The sequence below is a fragment of the Anguilla rostrata genome, chromosome 2, assembly GCF_018555375.3.
Source record: "Anguilla rostrata isolate EN2019 chromosome 2, ASM1855537v3, whole genome shotgun sequence".
NCBI classification, from domain to species: Eukaryota; Metazoa; Chordata; class Actinopteri; order Anguilliformes; family Anguillidae; genus Anguilla; species Anguilla rostrata.
The window spans coordinates 33,399,589-33,421,555 of NC_057934.1; the positions used below are offsets into that span (position 1 = coordinate 33,399,589).

The window sequence follows — 21,967 nt, forward strand, 5'->3', positions numbered from 1 at the left end:
TTAGGGTGTTGAGGAGCGTGAAATGAACCTCTGTAGGTTACAGTGCTACCCAACCAGTTAGCCAGCATTTATTCCCACATGACAGGGCTCACCGCTGCATTGGGTCTGAGTGCTATTATAACTTCACTAATGCAACTTTGAGGCAGGTCTACAGTATATGTGGAGCTGGCTCGACTCAATAAGGAAATAAGCGGTTGCTTAGGGCCCAGAAACCACCAGGGGGCCCACTAATTACTCTGAGCTCCATCATGTTTGGGACAAACATATTTTTTTCTTAATTTGGCTCTGTACTCCACAATTTTAGATTAGTAATAAAACAATTCACATGCGGTTAAAGGGCACATTTGCATCTTTTATTTAAGGGGATTTATACACTTTGGTTTCACTGTGTAGAATTTACAGCACTTTTTATATATAACGCCCCCCCCCACCCCCCCCTCCCCATTTCAGGACACCATAAGGATTGCGACATATTAATGTTATGTAAATACATGTAGTTATGTTTAGTATTTAGTATTTCGTGGCACACCCTTTGCTTGCAATGAGGACCCATAAACAACACCAGGTGCTGAGTATCTTTGGTGATGCTCTGCCTGGCATGTGCTGCAGCCATCTTCAGCTCCAGCTTGTTTCAATGCCTAGTTGCCTTACGTTTCCTCTTCAGCGTAAGAAATGCATATTCAATTGGACTCAGATCAAGTGAATGACTTGGACAATCAAGAATTTTCCAGTTTTTGGCTTTGAAAAACTCCTTTGCTGCTTTAGCAGTATGTTTGGGATCATTGTCTTGTTGTAGGACGAAGCGCCTTCCAAAGAGTTTGAAGGCATTTCGTAGAACTTGAGCAGATAAGAAGCTTCTGTGCACTTCAGAATTCATTTTGCTGCTGGTATCAGCAGTTACATCATCAATGAAGACAAGCAAACCAGTATAATCAGAAACAACCTGTGAAACAATGTGTCCCAAACATTATGGTGTCCTGAAATGAGGGGGACTATGTATAAAAAGTGCTTTAATTTCTACATGGCGAAACCAATATGTAAAAAAAATACCCTTTAATAAAAGCATTAACCACATGTGAATCGTTTGATTACAAATCTAAAATTGAATCAAAAATAAGTGTCCCGAACCTATTGGAGCTCACCGTGTATATTATTTATAATGTTGGGTTGGGGGCCCCCCTTACTAAGCTTACTGGGAGTACCACAGTAGGTTAGAACTCAAATGCCACAGCCTAGGTGATCTTGCAGATGGGGGAGGATGACAGTGGAACTTAATGCACAGCAAAATGTGAACGTCATTTAAATACATCACCTAATTACAGAGCTATGCAAGTATACTGAAATGCTGAATTTAATTTGATATATAGCAGTACTGCTAATTGGAGCTCTCACAGTTGTGCCCCCAAGTTCCAAAGACAGTGATCATGGCAACGGTAGGCATGCTGTGACATGTCGGGGTGTGTTCACCTGCTGGGCGGCTGGGCGGAGCCCGGCTCGGGGTCCACGGTCAGGGAGGCCATGGCGTTGACCGTGTCGGCCTCGTCCTTCTCTCTGCGCTCAGCCTCCAGCAGGGACTGGCCCACGGTGGGGGCGAAGCACTGCACCGAGCTCCAGTGCTTACCTGCAGCGCACAGACCCGCGGTTTTAATCGCCAAGCACGCCTCCGTGCGGTCAGGGTCCTCCCCCGCCCCCTCCCGCTCCCCCCATGGTCTCCTCCCGTGCAACGCTACACGACCGGAAGTCTGACGGCCATTTGGTAAACCAGGGTAGGAAACGAATCAGTCGGCCCTTTAGTGAACCAGGCTAGAGAATGAATCAGTCGGCCCTTTAGTGAACCAGGCTAGAGAATGAATCAGTCGGCCCTTTAGTGAACCAGGCTAGAGAATGAATCAGTCGGCCCTTTAGTGAACCAGGCTAGAGAATGAATCAGTCGGCCCTTTAGTGAACCAGGCTAGAGAATGAATCAGTCGGCCCTTTAGTGAACCAGGCTAGAGAATGAATCAGTCGGCCCTTTAGTGAACCAGGCTAGAGAATGAATCAGTCGGCCCTTTAGTGAACCAGGCTAGAGAATGAATCAGTCGGCCCTTTAGTGAACCAGGCTAGAGAATGAATCAGTCGGCCCTTTAGTGAACCAGGCTAGGAAATTAATCAGTCGGCCCTTTAGTGAACCAGGCTAGAGAATGAATCAGTCGGCCCTTTAGTGAACCAGGCTAGGGAATGAATCAGTCGGCCCTTTAGTGAACCAGGCTAGAGAATGAATCAGTCGGCCCTTTAGTAAAGCAGGCTAGGAAACGAATCAGATGGCCCTTTAGTAAAGCAGGCTAGGAAATGGATCAGAAAGCGCTTTGGAAAACCAGGCTAAGAAATGGATTAGACAGCGCTTTGGAATACCAGACTAGGAAATAGATAAGACAGCTTTTTGGAAAACCAGACTAGGAAACAGATCAGACGGGTCTTTGAAAAACCAGACTAGGAAACAGATCAGTCGGCCCTTTGGAAAACCAGGCTAGGAAACGAATCAGACGGGAGACTCACTCTGTATCTCTATGACCTTCTCCAGCGAGGCCACCGCTTTGGGACAGGGCTCCTGCTGCAGGACGGCCTGAGGCAGCGGGTCCAGCTGCGGGCGACAGAGGTGCTTACTGACCACCGGTGGGATGCAAACCATACAGACTCTGACCTGCGAGATCTATCCCGCCCCGCCCTCCCACCGTATTGGCTACCGGGGCCCTCAATCATACCTCTTCGCCCAGCAAAGCGGAGACGCAGGACTCGGAGGCGTCGCAGATGGCGGTGAGGTCGTGACCGCCCTCCAGTGCCAGGACCAAGCGGCCGCCGGCCAACGTCATCAGCTGCTTGGTCAGGTGACCGAAACCTGGGGACGAAAAGCGCGATCACTCTTCCCATAAAAGCGGCAAAACGGCTTCAGCAGGCACTCGCTGCATCTGAAATCACCGAACAACTGGTCAACAAAGTCACAGCGTATTGGTGGGACTTGACCAATTACAACGCAAAGCAACAGAAGAAATATGACGCATATGGTTCAACTCCTTTTGTGCGTGTCATTCATTCTGGGCTGCCCCACAACGTCACAGGCTTGTAGTACCGCTGTGCGCCACCAGAGGGAAGACGTGTTACAAGAGTAAAGGCAACAGAGAACATCTCAGTCGGAGGGGCCTTCACACACCTTCTTTCCAGCACTTCCTGGGACTTGATCCAAAGAACTATGGGGTGTTAATTGTTTTCACTATTATATTTGGGTGTCTGAATTACGGCACAATCGTTCTGTCTCGTTGTTAGCAGTTGAATGTTTGAATGCGATGGCGAAGATGAGATGCAACTGAAAGGTGAATGGCAATTTGCGCAAATCTTAGCGGCCGTATACAAATACAGATAGTACGGTCATCACGGGAGCACACTGCTCTGAGGTATGCCACTTAAGAAAACACTTAAGAAGTGTTTCTGTCAGTATCTGAAAATACATTTTTATACATTCTGTCTCAGCCCGGAATGTTCTTCCGTGATGAGGACAACGATTCGCTCTAGCGCAGTGCTCAGCCCGGACAGTCCCAGCTCATTAGTTAAGATGCGGCAGATTGGTGTGCTCGTTCGCATGCCGGGAGGCGGAGACTCACATTTGGCCGTCACGCGGTAGCCGCCCAGAGGAGACTGGTGACCCTCCACGGCGTCGAACCCGGCCGACACCAGCACCACGTCCGGGGAGAACTCGTTGGCGATGGGCATGACCACGGTCCTGAGCAGGAGGCAGAGGAGCGGAGGTGAGAGCAGAACGGCTACGCTGCTACGGTCCGGGGCTTCCAGAATGGTCAGGCTCGAGCGTCCGACAGGGAACCCTCTGCCCCAACCTGTTCATGTTGCACATGTACCTCCTGTACCACGTTCACGTTACATGTACCTCCATCCAGCACTAATATTGCACTTGTGTCATTATCCTGGCGTTGTACTTTCTTGTCGTGCCTCCTAGTTTGACTTAACATTGCTCTCTGACCTAGCCTATGCTTAGTGTGTGAACTGGTCTTACCATCTTCATGGCTATGGAAAACTGTTACATAAGGAGCATTGTACCTTATTGGACCTGTGTTTTGTAGTTGTTCCAATGGCCCTCGGTATGCACTTATTGTACATCGCTTTGGATAAAAGCGTCTGCCAAATAAATGTAATGTAATGTTCAACAGGGCCCTATTTAAATGACACGGATCAATAACCTCCCCAGTTTCTGCGCATTGAGAATCAAGGCCCTACATATCCACCCAATCAAATCCAGTTGCTTGTATAACGCCGGCTGGCACTAAGAGAGATTCATCGCCGTCCTCATCTTGCAATTGGATCCAGTAGAGTCACCCCCCCAGGGCGCCGGTCACCATCGCCATTGGTTACGGTTTCCCGTTTCCCGGCCGACGCCCTTCTCCCGGAGCCCGGTGCGACGTACCTGAAGGCGGTCAGGTACTCCACGTCCCCCATGGGCGGCTCCACGCCTCCCGTCCAGGCGATGTTCACGTTGTAGCCCACGCCCGCGCCGGCCCCCACCTGCGGACGCACAGAGGAGGGCTGCCGTGAGCGCCGGCGCGTTCCCGGGGCCGGACGACGAACCCGGGGAAATTTGTGTTTCTGTTCCCGCGTTTCGCTGCCCCTCCGAGGACAGAGAGAGCGGCTTCTCTGAAAACGGATCAAGCGCTTTACCTCGCGATTATGTTAAACCTTTTACTCTCCAATCACACCTGTCTGTGAGCTTATCTGGATCAGTACTTTACCTCGCAATTATGTTAACATTTTACTTTCCAATCACACCTGTCTGTGAGCTTATGTTAACATTTTACTTTCCAATCACACCTGTCTGTGAGCTTATGTTAACGTTTTACTCTCCAATCACACCTGTCTGTGAGCTTATCTGGATCAGTACTTTACCTTGCGATAATGTTAAACCTTTTACTCTCCAATCACACCTGTCTGTGAGCTTATCTGGATCAGTACTTTACCTTGCGATAATGTTAAACCTTTTACTCTCCAATCACACCTGTCTGTGAGCTTATCTGGATCAGTACTTTACCTCGTGATTATGTTAAACCTTTTACTCTCCAATCACACCTGTCTGTGAGCTTATCTGGATCAGTACTTTACCTTGCGATAATGTTAAACCTTTTACTCTCCAATCACACCTGTCTGTGAGCTTATCTGGATCAGTACTTTACCCTGCGATAATGTTGACCTTTTACTTTCCAATCACACCTGTCTGTGAGATTAATTGGATCAGTACTTTACCTTGCGATAATGTTAACCTTTTACTCTCCAATCACACCTGTCTGTGAGCTTATCTGGATCAGTACTTTACCTTGTGATAATGTTAACCTTTTACTCTCCAATCACACCTGTCTGTGAGCTTATCGGATTACTTACCTGCGTAATGTTGACCTTTTACTCTCAATCACACCTGTCTGTGAGCTTATCTGGATCAGTACTTTACCTTGTGATAATGTTAAACCTTTTACTCTCCAATCACACCTGTCTGTGAGCTTATGTTAACGTTTTACTCTCCAATCACATCTGTCTGTGAGCTTATCTGGATCAGTACTTTACCTTGCAATAACATTTAACCATTAACCCCCCCATCACACATCTGTGAGCTTATCTGGATCAGTACTTTACCTTGCAGTAACATTTAACAGTTTACTCTCCAATAGCACCTCTGTTCGTTTATCTGTAAACGAATCAGTGCATCACCTTGGAAGAGAATCAAACTGTTTTAAATCCAATCGGACTTCTCCAATCACTTAGCTTACTGAAGCTTGAAATTAATGTGACTCATTTCGGGTGAAATCAATAAGCACTGAACCCTGAGCCAAGCGTTCAGGGCTGGCTGAACAGACACATGCCGTGCCCACTCAGATGCACTGTCTGGGCCGCATTTCTAAAAGATAACCTGCGCTCCCAAGGGTTTTTTCCTGCACGCAGAAATCTGAGCGCCAAAAGGTGGAACGAGCGATTAAAACTACGGATGTAGCATTATTTAATTGGTCGCACAAACGCAGCCCTCTGATTGGAGAAAAGCAGACCCCCGCGCGACGCCCAACCGCAGAGCGACCCCCTGGAACGCACGCGGGCCGCCCCGAACGCGGTTCAAACGGGTTCGTGCGCCGGAGAGTTAACGCCGCTCTTCATCTGTCGACGGGGGCCGCGTGACGTTCCGCCCCCTCCTCCCGAACCACCTGCGGCCGCTCGGGAAATCAAATCCGCGCGGGCGTGACTCACGGTGAAACGTGCAAGTCTGTGCGTTTCCGCTGGCGTGTCCTCAGTCCGAAGATCGCCCTCACAGCCTTCCACTGATGCGCCCTTTCTCCATCCATCCGTCACGATTCAGCCTTTTCCAGAAAGGTAGCTTCTTGTCGCATTACGATTGTTCATTTTATTTAAAAAGTCAACTTCTTGTTTTTAAAACAAATTTTTTTTTTTGCATCATCATATTTAATGCGTATTGAACACTGTATCAGGTATAAATTGCTTTTGTAAACTCTACAATATAAGGAAATCTTCCATCCATCTATTATCTATACCCGCTTATTCCTGGTCAGGGTTGCGGAGGGGCTGAAGCCTATCCCAGCGTGCACTGAGTGAGAGGCAGGAATACAGTTCGCCAGTCTATCTGAGGGAACATGCACCGTTCACTCACCATTCAGTCATATCTATGGGAAATTTAGCCTCAGTTAGCCTAGCCCACATGTCTTTGGACTGTGGGAGGGAACCGGAGTACCCAGAAACCCACGTGGACATGGGGAGAACATGCAAACTCCACACAGAAAGGGCCAGGCCGAGATTAGAACGCACGACCTTCTTGCTGTGAGGTGCAAAATAGAAAATGTTTCCACGTGTATTTCAGGGGTTATGGAATGTCCAGCAGACTGACAGTCAAGCAGCCACGCTATAGAATTCCCAGAGAGGGGGCTGACTAACAGACAGACAGACAGACAGACAGAGAGACAGAAAGACAGACAGACACGTGGACACACCTCCTCTGGGGCGCCACTGCCAGGGAAGAAGTTCCCGTCGTCGTAGCGATGCAGGGAGATGTACAGCACATTGGGGTCGCTGTAGAAGGCCTGCTGGCTGCCGTTGCCGTGGTGGATATCCTGCAGGGGGGCGGGTCGTGATAAGGAGAGGGCGGGGTTAGACTGGCCCTAAAGCTCACATCACACCCACTCAATTCAAAGGGGCTGCTTTCGTCAAGGCCTCCGACTCACCCAATCAACAATCAGGATCTTCCCCACGCTGAGCTTCTGCTGAAGGAGTTTGGCTGTGATGGCCACTGAGTTAAAGAAGCAGAAGCCCCTGCAGATGCAAACACAGAAGGGGAGAAGTCCGTTTGTACAGAGCCGCAGTCTATGGCCAGCCATATTACCGGTGCCCTCAAACCCCAGAGGAGAGCGTAGGGCTCACTCCCTCTCTAGCATGCCCTGTGAAATTTCCCAGTATTCCGTGGGGTAACGTACATGGCAGTGGACTCCTCTGCATGATGGCCTGGAGGTCGCACCACAGCAAAACCGTTCTGTACAGGGAGAAGAGACACAGCAGGGTTGAGTCCTTCAGAGCTTCAGTGACCCTGAACCTTGTTCGTCAGAAGGTGGGGGTCTGAACCGTTTGTTCTGGAAGCTTCCCCGAGTGCGTTCAGCGACGGAACAAAGTATTCCCGCGGGTCTATTTTGTTTACCTTGAGCTCTCCGGCGGCCACCTTGAACGCCAGCTCAATGACGCAGCCCACAGCCATCCGCACAGCGCTGGAGGAGTGCATCTCGTTCCAAACCGTGTCGCTGTCCACCTGCAGGGGGCAGCAGGGAGGCACAGCTGTTGGTCAACGATCATTCACACACACACACTCACACACACACACACACACACACACACATGCAAATTCAAGGTTTATCCTGGCTTAAAATACAGTTTAGGTATCACAGTGACTACTGCGATCGTTCTGGCTTTACATTACATTACATTACAGGCATTTGGCAGACGCTCTTATCCAGAGCCACGTACAACAAAGTGTATAACCATAACCAGGAACAAGTATGACGAAACCCCTAGAGAGAAGTACCGGTCCAAGTGCAGGGAACAACCGCATAGTTCAACTTGGACCCTGAAGGTTAAACTGCTCTACTGCCACTGTCAACTTGACACGTCATCTCCCTATATTTAGCCTCCCTAATTTAAAAGTTCCGGTCTTCATGAGACCATCACACGAGATGCAGGCTATTAAAAAATGAAACGTGAGACAAAAATAAAAAATTGGAACAATTTAAATATTTATAGAAGGGCTATGTATTTTAAGTGCCAGAATTGGATGGAAATGGCCTATACTGAAGGATTTACACATTGAAAGGGGGGTCATTCTACAGGAATGGTGGTATTTGCAATTGCAATACATCTTGAAATGCATTTAATTTTTGTTAGTCAAAACTTAGGGCGCAATATTAATTAACCTGTCAACTTACCGACTCCACACAAATGGCCGCCTCCTGTATTTAAATTACTTGAATACATTCACTCGAATACACGCATCATCCTTTATGTCACTGGTGTTACTTGTACCCTGTACAACATTAAAGGCTTTTCAGACTTTTATTTCTCAGTTCAGTCTGCACAGTATATACCTGCACAGGCCCACAAAACAGTGTAGGTATATACAGTAGAATTCACTTTATCGCAAAATGGATTATCGCATAATTTGGGTATTTGCATAGAATTGCCAAATCCTGAACCATTTCCCATTCATTCCATTGTAAAGAGACCGGATATTTGCATAAACCATATTTTCCTGGAATTATATCCAAATCACATTGCATAATGATCTATAAACACACGTTGAAACGTTGGCAGATGTGCCATAAATAAACCAGCAACTGCCCAATAAAGACGCGAAACCGCAAAGATTTACGAAGGCAGGGGGCTTCTGTTGAAAATCACGTCAATAACACACGCCTAAGCGTCACCCGCGGCCCTCAGCACTCCGTCTCATTCTTTTACGCAACGAAGCAGATTCCGTCGTGCTAAAGCCCTGACGAAGGCAGCCTGCTGCCGAAACGTTGGCGATAAAAATCTGCGTTGGAGTAAACAGAGTGTGCGACCCTTCTCTCTTTTTAAGTTTCACTTGCATGTCCTTCCGGTCTGCACCTCGCTAAAACAAGGTGCGCGTTTTCTTTTTCCACTGTTGATAGTTCATTCTAGCGTCTCTAAGGTTGCACGTAAAACTTTAAAAAACGTGCAATGCACGACAAAATTGTACCAGTCGCTACAAAATTGTACCAATCAGCAAAGAGACCATTTCTAATTGTTTCAGTTTTTTTGGCTTTACATTACATTACATTACAGGCATTTGGCAGACGCTCTTATCCAGAGCGACGTACAACAAAGTGTATAACCATAACCAGGAACAAGTATGACGAAAACCCTAGAGAGAAGTACCGGTCCAAGTGCAGGGAACAACCGCATAGTTCAACTTGGACCCTGAAGGTTAAACTGCTTTACTGCCACAGTCAACTTGACACGTCCTCTCCCTATATTTAGCCTCCCTAATTTAAAAGTTCTGGTCTTCATGAGACCATCACAAGAGATGCAGGCTAAAAAAATCTGCGTTGGAGTAAACAGAGTGTGCGACCCTTCTCTCTTTTTAAGTTTCACTTGCATGTCCTTCTGGTCTGCACTTCGCTAAAACAAGGTATGCCTTTTCTTTTTCACTGTTGATAGTTCATTCTAGCGTCTCTAAGGTTGCACGTAAAACTTCAAAAAACGTGCAATGCACGACAAAATTGTACCAGTCGCTACAAAATTGTACCAATCAGCAAACAGACCATTTCTAATTGTTTCAGTTTTTTTTTTTTTTGCATGTGAGTTCTCCTATGGGCGGCCCAAGACATCTCAATTTTCAATGCAGGAAAACCCTGAAATACACACACACACGCACACACAGCACACACAGCACAGCTGAAACCGAGCAGCTCCCCGTTGCTGCATCACACTGGTGTACCACTGCCACACATTCAGCACCGGGGGTTAACACAATTTAGAAATAGATCCTGTGTAAGAGATGTAATATGGAGAACATGTACAAATATTGTAATACATATAGTAGAAGCTCACTTTATGAAAAGCAACAAAATTTAGCAGTGCTCTCCACTTGCAGCCCAGAAGACGTTTTTAAGAGGAGAAAGTATATGCAATTAGTTAAGCCCACAAAATCCCAAGGCTTTCTTCTGTAAGTATTAAAAAACACATTTATGACCCTGGAATGTCCATAGGGAAAGGTGAGTAGCAGATTTCAGCTTTGAGCAAATGTAAATGCTTCCATTGTTTATTAAAAACTGAAATCTCCCCACCCATGCCTGGAAACAGCCTTTAATATCCTCACTATGATGTTAACTGGCGAGTCAATGGTAAATCACAGCTTCTATAGTTAAAAGTCAATTGTTTCCATCTTGCTTCAACTGTTCTACACTGCATATAGGATAAATATAAAACAATGAACAACAACTCCATAGCATGCTTCCAACACACTCATAATAGACAATTATTTGTGGCTATCCATGTATTTACAAAAGAATTCTAGTATTTGCTTACCATTTTAGATTTTATTAGCATAGTATTATTAAATGCTGACAAGAATAAAATTTTATCTTATTCTTATATTGTTACATAATATTGTTAAAAGCCATTTAATAATATTAAACGGTAAACAAAACGATGGACCTTCAATTTAGTCGATGCGCCTCAAAGTTTGGGCTTAACTTTGAATAACAAATGTAAACATTTTTGTTTTTTTAGATACTAAAACAGCCATTTCCTTTACCCCTGAAATTAAACTCAAAGTAAAAATAGCTACAATCATAACAGGGTCAAATGATGCATTACTTCCTTGTATACAAAACACGCTGGATAGAGAGCAGGACATCCCAGATAGTACAGGACGGGTACCTAATCCTTCAGACCTTAATTTGTGAGTTAATGCATCACACCAGGCGTTCCCAAGCTGTGGGTCGTGACCCCAAGCGGGGTCGCCTAGTTTGAGGCCTGGACGCCGGAACATTTGGGGGAAAAAAGTAAAACAAAATTTGTCTCTTTAAAATATGTGAATTGTTTTCTTTTTTTTTTCTTGGAGGACTGATAAAAATGAAACTTGTAATAATTTGTCAATTTGCAAAAGAGGCTGTGTGAAACGATAATGGACAGCTAAGTTGTTAAAATTAATAGGGGGTATGTTTTGGAAATATAGTAGATATGTAGGACTGAGCAATATGTAGGATTTGTATGTTTTGATGTAAGTCTAGTAATGTTTGGTATGTATGGATGTTTTGTATTTATGTTGGGATGTTTTGTGTGTGATAAGTGTATAGGATGTCATGTTCTTATAATGAAAAAAAAATAAAGTCATACAAAAAAAAAAAAAATATGTGAATTGTAGGCTATCCACCAATGAGCAAAGGAGCCTGGGACGTGTGCCATCGCCAGACCCTTCTCCTACGACCGTGATCCCAAACATCCACAGAGCACTCACCCCGATGCCTCCGCAGGGCAGGACCGCGTACATCTTCTGGCTGATTGGACCTGGAAGACACCAATCAGACAGGAGGAAGAAGGGTCAGGGGCCGGAACAATTCACCTACTTGCCAGACTCCGCCTGTTTGCCGTCAGTCTCTCAGCCCCGCCCTCCACAACCCCCACTGGCTAGATTATCAGAAGAGCTGTCAATCAAGCTGACGAGGAGGGGTCAGCAAAATTACCAGGACCCGCCCACCCCCTCCCCGCTGGGGTTCCTCTCAGTGTCGTTCTTTTTAATTTGATTCAGGTTAATCAACATTTCTGTGATTTGATAACTCAGCACGTTTTCAGCTAGTCAAACAGACTACACTGCAATTAACCAGAGGACTGGGACAACTTGAGGGCCATTTCAGACAGCGCTCTCCAGGTCTCTGGAAATCTGTAAGAACTGTAACTGTGCCCCACCTGTAGATTTAAAGAGGTTCCTGAAGGGATGAACAAGCAGGCTTACAGAGATACAAGCGGGCAAAACTGTTCCAGCCAAGTAAGACACAGGAACTGTGGGCTGGAGATGCTGAGTGTTTCTGTAGCTAAGGTCATATCTAACCTTAGTGGTTTTCCAAACGAGTAAACTCCTCCGAAAGCGTTTCTACACCTAAGATCGTCAAGGATTTCTCGAAACGAGAAAACGAATGGGAGGTCTCCCCCAAACGAAGCAAACGGATTGGCGAGGGTTTATCCGAAACAAAGGAAAGTTTAGGGTGGCTTGGTGACGGGCAGCAGCTGGGTCAGACCCTGCGCTCCCAGAAGAAGAAACCCAGCGATGATTCAGAGACAGGGGAGGAGGTCTGGGGTGTTGCGTCTTCCAGGGCTAAAAATACACCCAGCCGTCAGAGGAGGTAACCCTTCAGAAATGCATCTGGTCGGAGTTGAATTATTAGCCAAGGGGCGACACGCACACGCACACATACGCACACTCGCACACACAAACACACACACAAATGAACACATACACATGCACGTGCACACGAACGTATGCACACACAAAAATACACACTCACACACACACACACACACTACACATGCATGCATGCACACACCCATGCATCCACACACACACACGCACCTAAAAGCTTCTTGCTGTCCAGCTTCTGCCGGTTGAGAGGGCTGGTGCCGTACAGCAGCGTGTGATGCTCTGAATGGACCGTCTGGATCTCGTCGAGCGTGGCCTTCCTGCCCCGGATTCTCTGCTCGCAGACACAAGAGGGCCTTTCATTTGGGATCTCAGTTCAACAGGAAAACTGAAAGCGACGGAAAAAACGGGTGCAATTCGGTCCTCCGGCCAGCAGGCGGCGCGCCTCACCTCACAGCGGTTGAGTAACCCGGTCTCCTGCAGCCGGGACCAGATGCTCTGTATGCGGCCGGCGTGCTCCGGGTGTATGTGGGTGTTCCCGCACATGCACTGGTGCTTCAGCATGAAGCTGTCGTACACCACGCCTGTGACGGGCAGCGCAGCTCATCAACACAGTGACATCACAGCACAGCACAGCACAGCAAAGCCTAGCGCCCTACTGCTCTCACAAAAAACACCTCTAATGTCCATAGGGCTAAAATGACTAGAATAATGGCTATGGTCCATTAATACTGTATCTGAACAATCCACGCATTCAGTGAATTCTGTGACATTTTTGGTTAGTTATGAATGGTTTTTAAAGGAAAGCTATGCATTTTAGCCATGAAGCTGTTATACACACTGCATAGGGGTGGTATTGATACATATATTGAGCACCATGTTCTTTCAGCCTAAATATTTTGACAGAACACTTTCTGAACTTAATATTTTGCAACATATCAGTGTCGTCTCCTAAATTTGTTCTTTTCCCCTGCGTTTTGTTACTTCTGTGCACAGATGCGATTAACCCAAACACTCCACTTCTACAACACACACTTCTCCCCTTCATGGTTGCCCTTGGCAGCTGAAATAAGATTACTGTAGAAGGCGATTACAATATTTTTTAACAATATCGGCCACATTTCCCAGAGCACCTGTTCAGAAGAATTGCCTTCATACCGTAATTTGCTATTATTTAGGGCAGTATTTAATCCAAGCTGGCTCCGCCAACACTTTCTCGCAATAACACACACTGGGGGAAACTGAGGTGCTGCCACTGAGCGATATGCTATATTAATGCTCTGAAATTGCTCTACTACCCATTACTGCATCCCACTAGCTATGCTGTCCCTAACCTTTTACAGCCACGTCTTCCAAGAGCCAAGACAACATATGGCCATTAAGAAGATCAACTTATTTTTGCCATTCTTTACTGAACCTGCCTCCATTTCCACTGGATCATAATAAACCCAAAGCCTCTTTTATGTTAATGTGAAGATTATAGTATATAAGCATGAGGTAAAAGCTGGCCAAAACCAATGATCATGAACTCTACTTGCTAACCAATTATTGGTCTCATCTACTGTTGTAGTTACTCACTTAGAAATCATTCATCAGAGTACCATTCTACCACAGGGCCCCCTGGTACACCCTTACCTGTGGTGAAGAGGTGCTTGATGGGTGCTTCTCCAATAGGGGCGCCTTTGAGGCTGGCAGTGGCCGGGGAGGACTGGGCCCTTCCCAGAGGCCTGTGGGACATGCCGGTGATTGACATGGACGCCTGGAACAGGTTGAGCTGCTGCAAGTGCTGCTGGTCCGTAAACTGCGGGGAAAGGAGGACAGACTGCTTCAAACCACCTGCCATAAAAACAATAACCATAGACACTCGCGTCACAAACCTTACAAACACCCAGGAGACGAGGAGGGCTTCTGCAGACGGCCATAAATTAATACCCCTCCACGGAGGTGGAAGCTGTTGTGTTTCAGCTCTGAGCAGACTAAACATGGGCCTTTCTGGAGCGATGGACAGAGTGCATGTGACTCCCTACGTGTGGCCAAAGCCCAGAGGATGTCCACCCAGCCAACATCTCCTTCCCTGGACACCCTCTGTAAACACACAGGCCCAAGAGCAGGATCTGCTTTGCGTCAAGACGCAAACAGCAAAGACCTGGGGCGGCAGCAGTGCGTTCTGGGAATAAACAACCGCCTCAGCTATTTGTCGAGAGGCATCTCTCCCAGCTCGGACCGAATTAGCTTCAAGTAACTGGCGTCTTTTTTCCATATCTGAAACGGAGGTAGCTTAAAGCTCTGGCTCGGGGCGGAGCGTCCTTCTGCTACTTCTGAATGGGAGCTTGGTGGGAGGGAGGAGAAGCACGCCAGCTCCTCTGTGCTCCTCTCCACTAAGCCGTGGGCCCGTGTCCTCCATGAGCTCCTCTGTATCCAGGGCGAAAAAACAAATGAGAGGAGAAACACTAAAGAGGGAAAACAGGGGCGTGCACACGTTGACAAAAAAAAGGAGGTTTACGTTCCTGGCTGCCCAAGCTGTAGCATGATTTTCAAAAAAAAAAGCTGTCTATTTATTCACACTCCCTAAGGACACGGCCATGAGGGACTGAGCAGGGAGGGGAGGGGGGGAGGGGGGTTGTGGGCACAGGATGAGTCATGCAGAGATGACTCACACAGATGAGCCCATTCACAGGTCTCGACTCACTCAGATGCGAAAAGGCAAAGAGAAGAGGGGTCTGTGTGCGTATCCAAATTTCATACTCTCACTACAAACCCCGCAGCTAGTCCACAATGCAATGTTCGGCTGGAAAGAATTTTCAGTCCTGAACAAAAAAAAAAAAAACCCAAGTCCCAGTCCCAATCCTCAGTTTGCATCTTAAGGGCAGCCCAGAGAGTTCTGGAAATGGCAGGTACTCATTTCTTAATTAGGTAAAGAGCCCGCAACAGGAAGGAGAAACGGCGCTCCCCGAAGACCTCCACAAAGCGCTAACAAACGAGCGCTTGTCCGTTCTACCCCCTGCAGCAGAGCGACCGGCGAGGATGACTCATCGGAGAAGGAGGAGGAGGAGGAGGAGGGAACTGAAATGTTTTCTCTGGGTCTGCGCATATTAAGCAGTCGCCGGCACCTTGCGCAGCTCGCAATTAGGAACGCCGAGCGGTGCGCCCGCCGCGCTGCCCCCGCCCCGCCCCCGACTCCGCCGATTGGCTGCAGCGCTCAAGACGTTTCATAACGGACAAATCGGCACATTTACTTCTTATCGTGCTTGACTGGACAAAACAGTAGCATTGAACAACTGCATTTTTTTTTTGGGGGGGGGGGGTTGGGGGGGGGGGGTGGGGCTACAACTTTTGAACAGTTTTAGAAACAGAACAACGGCCTTTTTAAAATGGATATAAAACACTCTATAGGTATATAGAAACTATAGGTATGCACGGCACTTCTTCTTCTGCAATAACACGGTCCTGATTGGTTGCTGTGTAAATTTGCTCATTTGCTCCACTGCAGTAGAAGCAGTAAAAGTGATTTCACCAAAGACTGGAGCCTTCCTTAAACAGGCTATACTTTAGTCTGCATTTTATCATCATTACAACGTGTCTGCCAGGAAACAAAGTCAAGTTACTCTCATAAAGAAAACAGTTAAATATGCAGTATGTAAGTTTGGAGAAATGAGCAAGAGCAAGATTTCGAGAAAAAAAAAAACATTCCACCACCTCCCACCCCCACCACTCAGTTCTCCCTCCAAACACATGCTGCATGGCATCTGAGTACCGGAGAGAAAGGACATGTGTAGTCCATTCTATCATAAATCAGCTGGAAGTCGCTATGCCCAATTTCATATAAATCGATGTTCACGTCAAAAATGTTTGGCTGTTTCAGGGTTTCATCTTATTTTAGTAAAACAATATCTTGGCTTACATAATCTTTATGTCTTCATGCCAAATTCATTTTTCAGTAAAAATAGAGTTTTGAAACGTTTAAACGCAAGATGACAGCACCAGAGTTCTGCACCGTTTGGAAGCTAGCCAGCACGCTGTCAACAGCCACACGGCCACCTCAGCTGCATCTGCGGCTTTCAGCTGCATCTGTGTTTCATCTGATTTTACTCTAGAAATGTCTAGGTTCTCATGATCTGTATGTCTTCTCGTCAAATTCAGTGTAAAATATCATTTTGAAGGTTTAAATGTAAGATGACAAGCTAACACCAGAGGTCTGGCTACAGAGATCATAGCTACTGCCATTTGCCACAAGTCACACGTAGCGACTATTTTAACGGTCCTGGCATTCTTCTTTACCTGGGAGTAAGCAAGGCCCTGCTCGTCAAACTCCTTCAGCTCGATGGCCTCGTCCTCGTCGTCGTCCTCCTCCGCCTCGCTCTCCGGGATCTCGTCCTTCACCGTGACCGGCTGCTCGGAGCTGGGGGCCACCTCCCCCGGCCCCTCCTGCTGCGGCTCCCGGTCCGGAGGCCCCTCCCCCGCCGGGTCAGGCCCCTCCCCCCTGTCCTCCAGCATCTCCGCCGTCTCCGTCAGCTCCTCCTCCGTCTCCTCCGGGTGGACGGGAGGCTGGCGGGGAAGCTCGGGACCCTTGGACAGCATCTGGGGACGGGGGAGGGGGGGACGACGCCGTGATGCTAACTGAAGCTACCGGCTAAAGGGGTCCTAGCTCGAGGGCTACTGTAGCGAAAACATTAACGTCTGTCCTCAGCACTCGTCCTCAAAACAAGAACAGACCGCAAGACGTCAGAGTCAGAGAGACGGTTTGAGCATTTCACACCCTCCTACGTCCGCACGCCACAAAAACACACTGACGAAGGGGCTGGTGCGAACCCGTCCCCAGAATGCAAGACCGTCGCAGAATCCCCGGAGCACAGTGACATGACCATACCCATGCTAAATAACTAAAAAGGAACGGCAGCAACGCTCCCGGGACGCTACTGCTAATGCCTGCCGGTGGGTGTCTCCGCAGCGCCCCCCCTACCTTGTTGAGCTGGATGTGCTGCTGGTACTGCTTCTGCTTCTCCAGGAAGTGCTGGTGCTGGTGCTGCATGACCAGCTGCTGCAGGGCCTGGGGGCTCTGGGGCAGGGGGGCCGAATGGGTGCGGCTCAGCGGCCGGTGGCGGGCCTTGCTGACCGTGCGCATGCCTCCGGAGACCCGCTCGCCCGTCACCAGCGGCGACTGCCCGTACATCGGCACTGAGCGAGGAGAGAGGGGGGGGGAGGCCCACTGAGCCACTGTTCCACTGAGGGACAGACCTGTGTTCAAGGTAGTGCAATCCAGCATTTCCTTTTTCTTTTGTCAACAGAGCTTAGAAATCTGGACCTGCTCGGTTTTACCAGCATTTTTTATTTCTAAATATCTCACTCGTGAGAGTCATCCCAGTCATAAAAGATATTTGGTGAAAGTAGATGCCAGCGTCTGTATGTGTGTGCGTGTGTGTGTGAGCACGCATATGTGTGTGTGTGTGCATGTCTGTGTACGTGTGTGTGTGTGTGTTTGTGTGTGCGCGTGTGCATGTTTGTGCGTGTCTGTGTGTGTGTACACGTGTGTGTATGTGTGTGTGTGCGTGCATGTGTGTGTGTGTTTGTGTGTGTGTGAGTGTGTACGTGTGTGCGTGTGTGTGTGTGTCTGTGTCTGTGTGTGTGTGTGTGTGTACGCGTGCATGTGTGTGTGTGTTTGTGTGTGTGTGAGTGTGTACGTGTGTTCGTGTGTGTATGCGCGTGTGCGTGTGTGTTCGTGTGTGTGTGTGCGTGTGTGTGTTTGTGCGTGTCTGTGTGTGTGCGTGTGTGTGGCAGGCGGCTGAGGGGTACCTGCGAGCAGCGCACTCTGCTGGCGGGCCTGCTCCAGCAGCAGGACGTGCTGCAGCAGGGAGGAGTGGCTGTGGCTGGTGGCGGGCGGCGGCTCGCTGTCGTGGGGCAGCCCGGGGGGCAGGCAGGCCGGCAGGGAGGAGGTGCTGACGAACTTCCCTGTGAGAGCGCCGCCCTGCCGCAGGGTCTGGATGGCCTGCCGCTCGGCCTCCTGCTGCGCAGACAGCTTCTGTGGAGCCTGCAGGAGAGAGAGAGAGAGAGAGAGAGAGGGAGAGAGAGAGAGAGAGAGAGAGAGAGAGAGAGAGAGAGAGAGAGAGAGGAGAGAGAGAGAGAAGAGAGAGAGAGAGAGAGGGGAGATGAGGCAGACAGAAGACGAGAGAACAAGCTAAACGTGAAACAACAGTAGCAAGCCTAACACTCCAACACGCACACGTACACAAGCCTAACAGCCTAACACTCCAACACACACATATGCAAGCCTAACACTCCAACACACATGTATGCAAGCCTAAAACTCCAACACACACGTACGCAAGCCTAACACTCCAACACGCACACGTACGCAAGCCTAACACTCCAACACGCACACGTACACAAGCCTAACACTCCAACACGCACACGTACGCAAACCTAACACTCCAACACGCACACGTACGCAAGCCTAACAGTCCAACACGCACACGTACGCAAGCCTAACACTCCAACACACACGTAGCAACCTAACACTCCAACACGCACACGTACGCAGACCTAACACTCCAACACGCACACGTACGCAAGCCTAACACTCCAACACGACACGTAGCAAGCCTAACACTCCAACACGCAACACCAAGCCTAACACTCCAACACGCACACGTACCAAGCCTAACACGTCCAACAGCACATCGTACAAGCCTAACACTCCAACACGCACACGCACGCAAGCCTAACACTCCAACACGCACACGTACACAAGCCTAACAGTCCAACACGCACACGTACACAAGCCTAACGCTCCAACACGGCCTTTCGAGGCCGCGTGCCGCTTGCGCGGGGGGAGGTGGGCGCTGGCCCGGCGGGCGGCGGCACTCACGGCGATGTGCGAGTTGGCGGCGGTCACAGTGGCGGGCAGGCCCAGGGAGATGTTGGGGAGCGAGGGCGAGGTGTACAGGCTCAGCTGGCTGGCCGTCCTGTCCGCGCCCATGGCCTGCTGCTGGCAGCGCAGGTGCTGCGGGGTCGAGGGGGAGACCTGCCTCAGGGTTTCATCCTCAAACCTCAACTCAACACCCGCAGGCCTTTCCTCCAACCGCTGCTGCACAGCCATTCAATCTCTTCCTACATAGGCATTTGATCTCTATTCCTTGTTTCACAGGTATTTGATCTCTTCCTTCTCACATGGGTATTTGATTTCCATACCTTGTTACATAGGTATTTGATCTCTATTCCTTGTTCCATAGCTATTTGATCTCTATACCTTGTTACATAGGTATTTGATCTCTATTCCTTGTTCCATAGCTATTTGATCTCTATACCTTGTGACATAGGTATTTGATGTCTTTTCCTTTTTACATAGGTATTTGACCTCTCTTCCTGTTACACAGATATTTTATTAATTTGCCTTGTTACATATGTATTAGACCTCCTCCTTGTTACATAGGCATTCGATCTCTTTTCCCTGTTGTGTTTTCTAGAACCAAAAACTGCCAAGAATTGCACCAGAACTGAAACGAGCGCAGCGGGTACCAGTGAGGCTTAGTACTGATTTTAAGACCATTCCACTTGTTCTTAAAGCATCCGATGTCATGGCTCTGACTAACAGAGCGTTTAGTAAGGTATCAGCCTGGACATTCTGATGTGGACAGGGTTTCCTTAAGCTTTGTATGGCTATGGAATGCCCTTTGGAAGCATATCAGAGGCTCCACCCATTGCATATTTTAAAAAGCAACCAAAAAAAACACCTTTTTATAACCGCATTGAAATGACTTGCATGTTCCAAGACATTATGCTCCTGAGTTACTCATTTATTTTCACTGTGTTAAATTTGTTTTCTGTTTATTTTTCTTACCGTACGCACTGCAAATGCACTTGAAAGACGGTGTATAAAATAAGATCGTTACACAGGAGGCAACACCGTGCCCAAAGCTACAGGACTTCTCGTTCACGGGCAGCACGTTCTTCAGCCTATCGGTCAAAGAAAAAAAAAAATCCCGCCTCCGATCGAAAGAAGCTCCGCTGCTCAAACGTAGGGCTGGACGCCGGCGGACGCGTGCGCGCGCACTTCCTGTCCCACTGCCCTCCGCTTGAGACGGCACCTGCACCCCACTCCCGGGGCCCGTAAATCACCCCACAAATCAACAGAGGGAACACACACACGGAGCAACCGATAACAACGGCGAAATAACAGTCTTGGGGGGGCTATTTTCAGCGGCAACACGCAGCCAATTAATGAGGCGCGGTTTAGTTACAGCGCCGGTGTTCTTTCTTTGTTCCGAACCAACGGCTGCATTAAGCGGTCGGCGGGCGGGCGGGCGGGCGGGCGGAGGGGCAAAGAACAATTTCCTCGGGGAGAAGTTAAAAACGCAGATTATCCGTTTTGTTTCCCCGGCTAAGGGATTCGGGACGACGGCCAATTAACCGTAAACAGCCCGCCGGGCGCAAATGCACGAAACCTCAAAACAGGTTGAAACGACCCATCTGGCCGATTACGACCAATCAAGACCGGATTGCGGGCAATTTCGAACAATGGGTCTTGAAGATGGGCCTCAAAACCGCGCGCTCCGGGGCGAGCGTCGGAGGTGCTCTGACGCACGCACCAGCCGAACGAACGAGAGGCACGGCGCTCAAAAAAAAAAAAGACAGGAAATGTCTCCCTAAAAATACCACCTTAATCACAGGCTCATTTAGCTCCCGACAATGAAGACTTCAGCGCGCGAGCCTCCCGTCCTATGCAAACTCATTTCTCTGTGAGGAGCGGTTCTAGCCGCAATGTTCACTCAGGGGGGGGCGGACGCCATTTTGGTGTCATTTCCCCACATGCTGGTACACAACATGAAAGGGGTTGGTTAAAAAAAAGCAAACAAGACTTTTCTAGTCTAGATAAAATGACAAATAACTTCTGATACTAAAATAATTGGCTTTAAATCTGCACCACGGTGTCTTGGATGGCTGGGTTTGAGGGCTCGTTTGCGAGGGCTCTGAGGATGTAGCCGACAGCAGAGCAAGACTAACCGAGCGCGCTCCTTCATCCCTGTCTCTCCTGGAGCAGGAAGAGGACGAGAACAGGAAAAATGTCAAGCATCAAGAGAAAGGCTTATGAGACAGAGGAGGAGGGGGTGGACGGTGACCTGAAATGCTGGCCAGGGAAAACACGGGGGCTGCGTGACTCAGACTGTTCCAAGTTGCCACGGAATTCACTTATTCATTTATTTATTTATTTATTTGTTTATATTTAAACGCGTTCTCATGCCGGTCACGGAGGCGAGTCGGAACAAAGGCGCCGTTCCCTCCCTACGCCCCGCAGGTCGAGGCGCTCCTGGAACGGCAGGCCGCCGTTAGGAGCAGGGCGGCGCGGGCGGGGCCCCCGGCACGGCCTCCCCCTTTCCCTTTCCTCCGTTTTATTACCGGGAAGAGAGGAGACGCACTTTCCCCGCTTCCCTGAAGAAAATCGACTCTCCGATCTGTCACCTTCTGGAAAAGAGACCGAACCAGAAGTGCCTGCCAGGCCTACGCGAGCGTTTCGTTTCCTCC

The 21,967-nt window shown here is 48.7% G+C and overlaps 1 protein-coding gene across 4 annotated transcripts in view; it reads right to left on the reverse strand.

Moving 5' to 3' along the window:
* LOC135247831 (histone deacetylase 5-like) overlaps window positions 1-21,967 on the reverse strand; it is an 85,017-nt gene that overhangs the window by 6,332 nt on the left and 56,718 nt on the right. For all 4 annotated transcript variants that reach the window (XM_064321731.1, XM_064321730.1, XM_064321729.1 and 1 more), the window contains 17 exons: window positions 19,314-19,448; window positions 18,242-18,476; window positions 17,412-17,626; window positions 16,730-17,029; window positions 14,087-14,252; window positions 12,902-13,035; window positions 12,665-12,785; window positions 11,555-11,604; window positions 7,721-7,828; window positions 7,503-7,558; window positions 7,254-7,341; window positions 7,023-7,142; window positions 4,451-4,548; window positions 3,636-3,754; window positions 2,742-2,875; window positions 2,536-2,620; window positions 1,468-1,621 (listed from right to left, as the gene is read on the reverse strand). In XM_064321731.1, coding sequence (XP_064177801.1) covers window positions 1,468-1,621; window positions 2,536-2,620; window positions 2,742-2,875; window positions 3,636-3,754; window positions 4,451-4,548; window positions 7,023-7,142; window positions 7,254-7,341; window positions 7,503-7,558; window positions 7,721-7,828; window positions 11,555-11,604; window positions 12,665-12,785; window positions 12,902-13,035; window positions 14,087-14,252; window positions 16,730-17,029; window positions 17,412-17,626; window positions 18,242-18,476; window positions 19,314-19,448 — 2,318 coding nt within the window. The remainder of the gene's footprint in view (window positions 1-1,467; window positions 1,622-2,535; window positions 2,621-2,741; window positions 2,876-3,635; window positions 3,755-4,450; window positions 4,549-7,022; window positions 7,143-7,253; window positions 7,342-7,502; window positions 7,559-7,720; window positions 7,829-11,554; window positions 11,605-12,664; window positions 12,786-12,901; window positions 13,036-14,086; window positions 14,253-16,729; window positions 17,030-17,411; window positions 17,627-18,241; window positions 18,477-19,313; window positions 19,449-21,967) is intronic.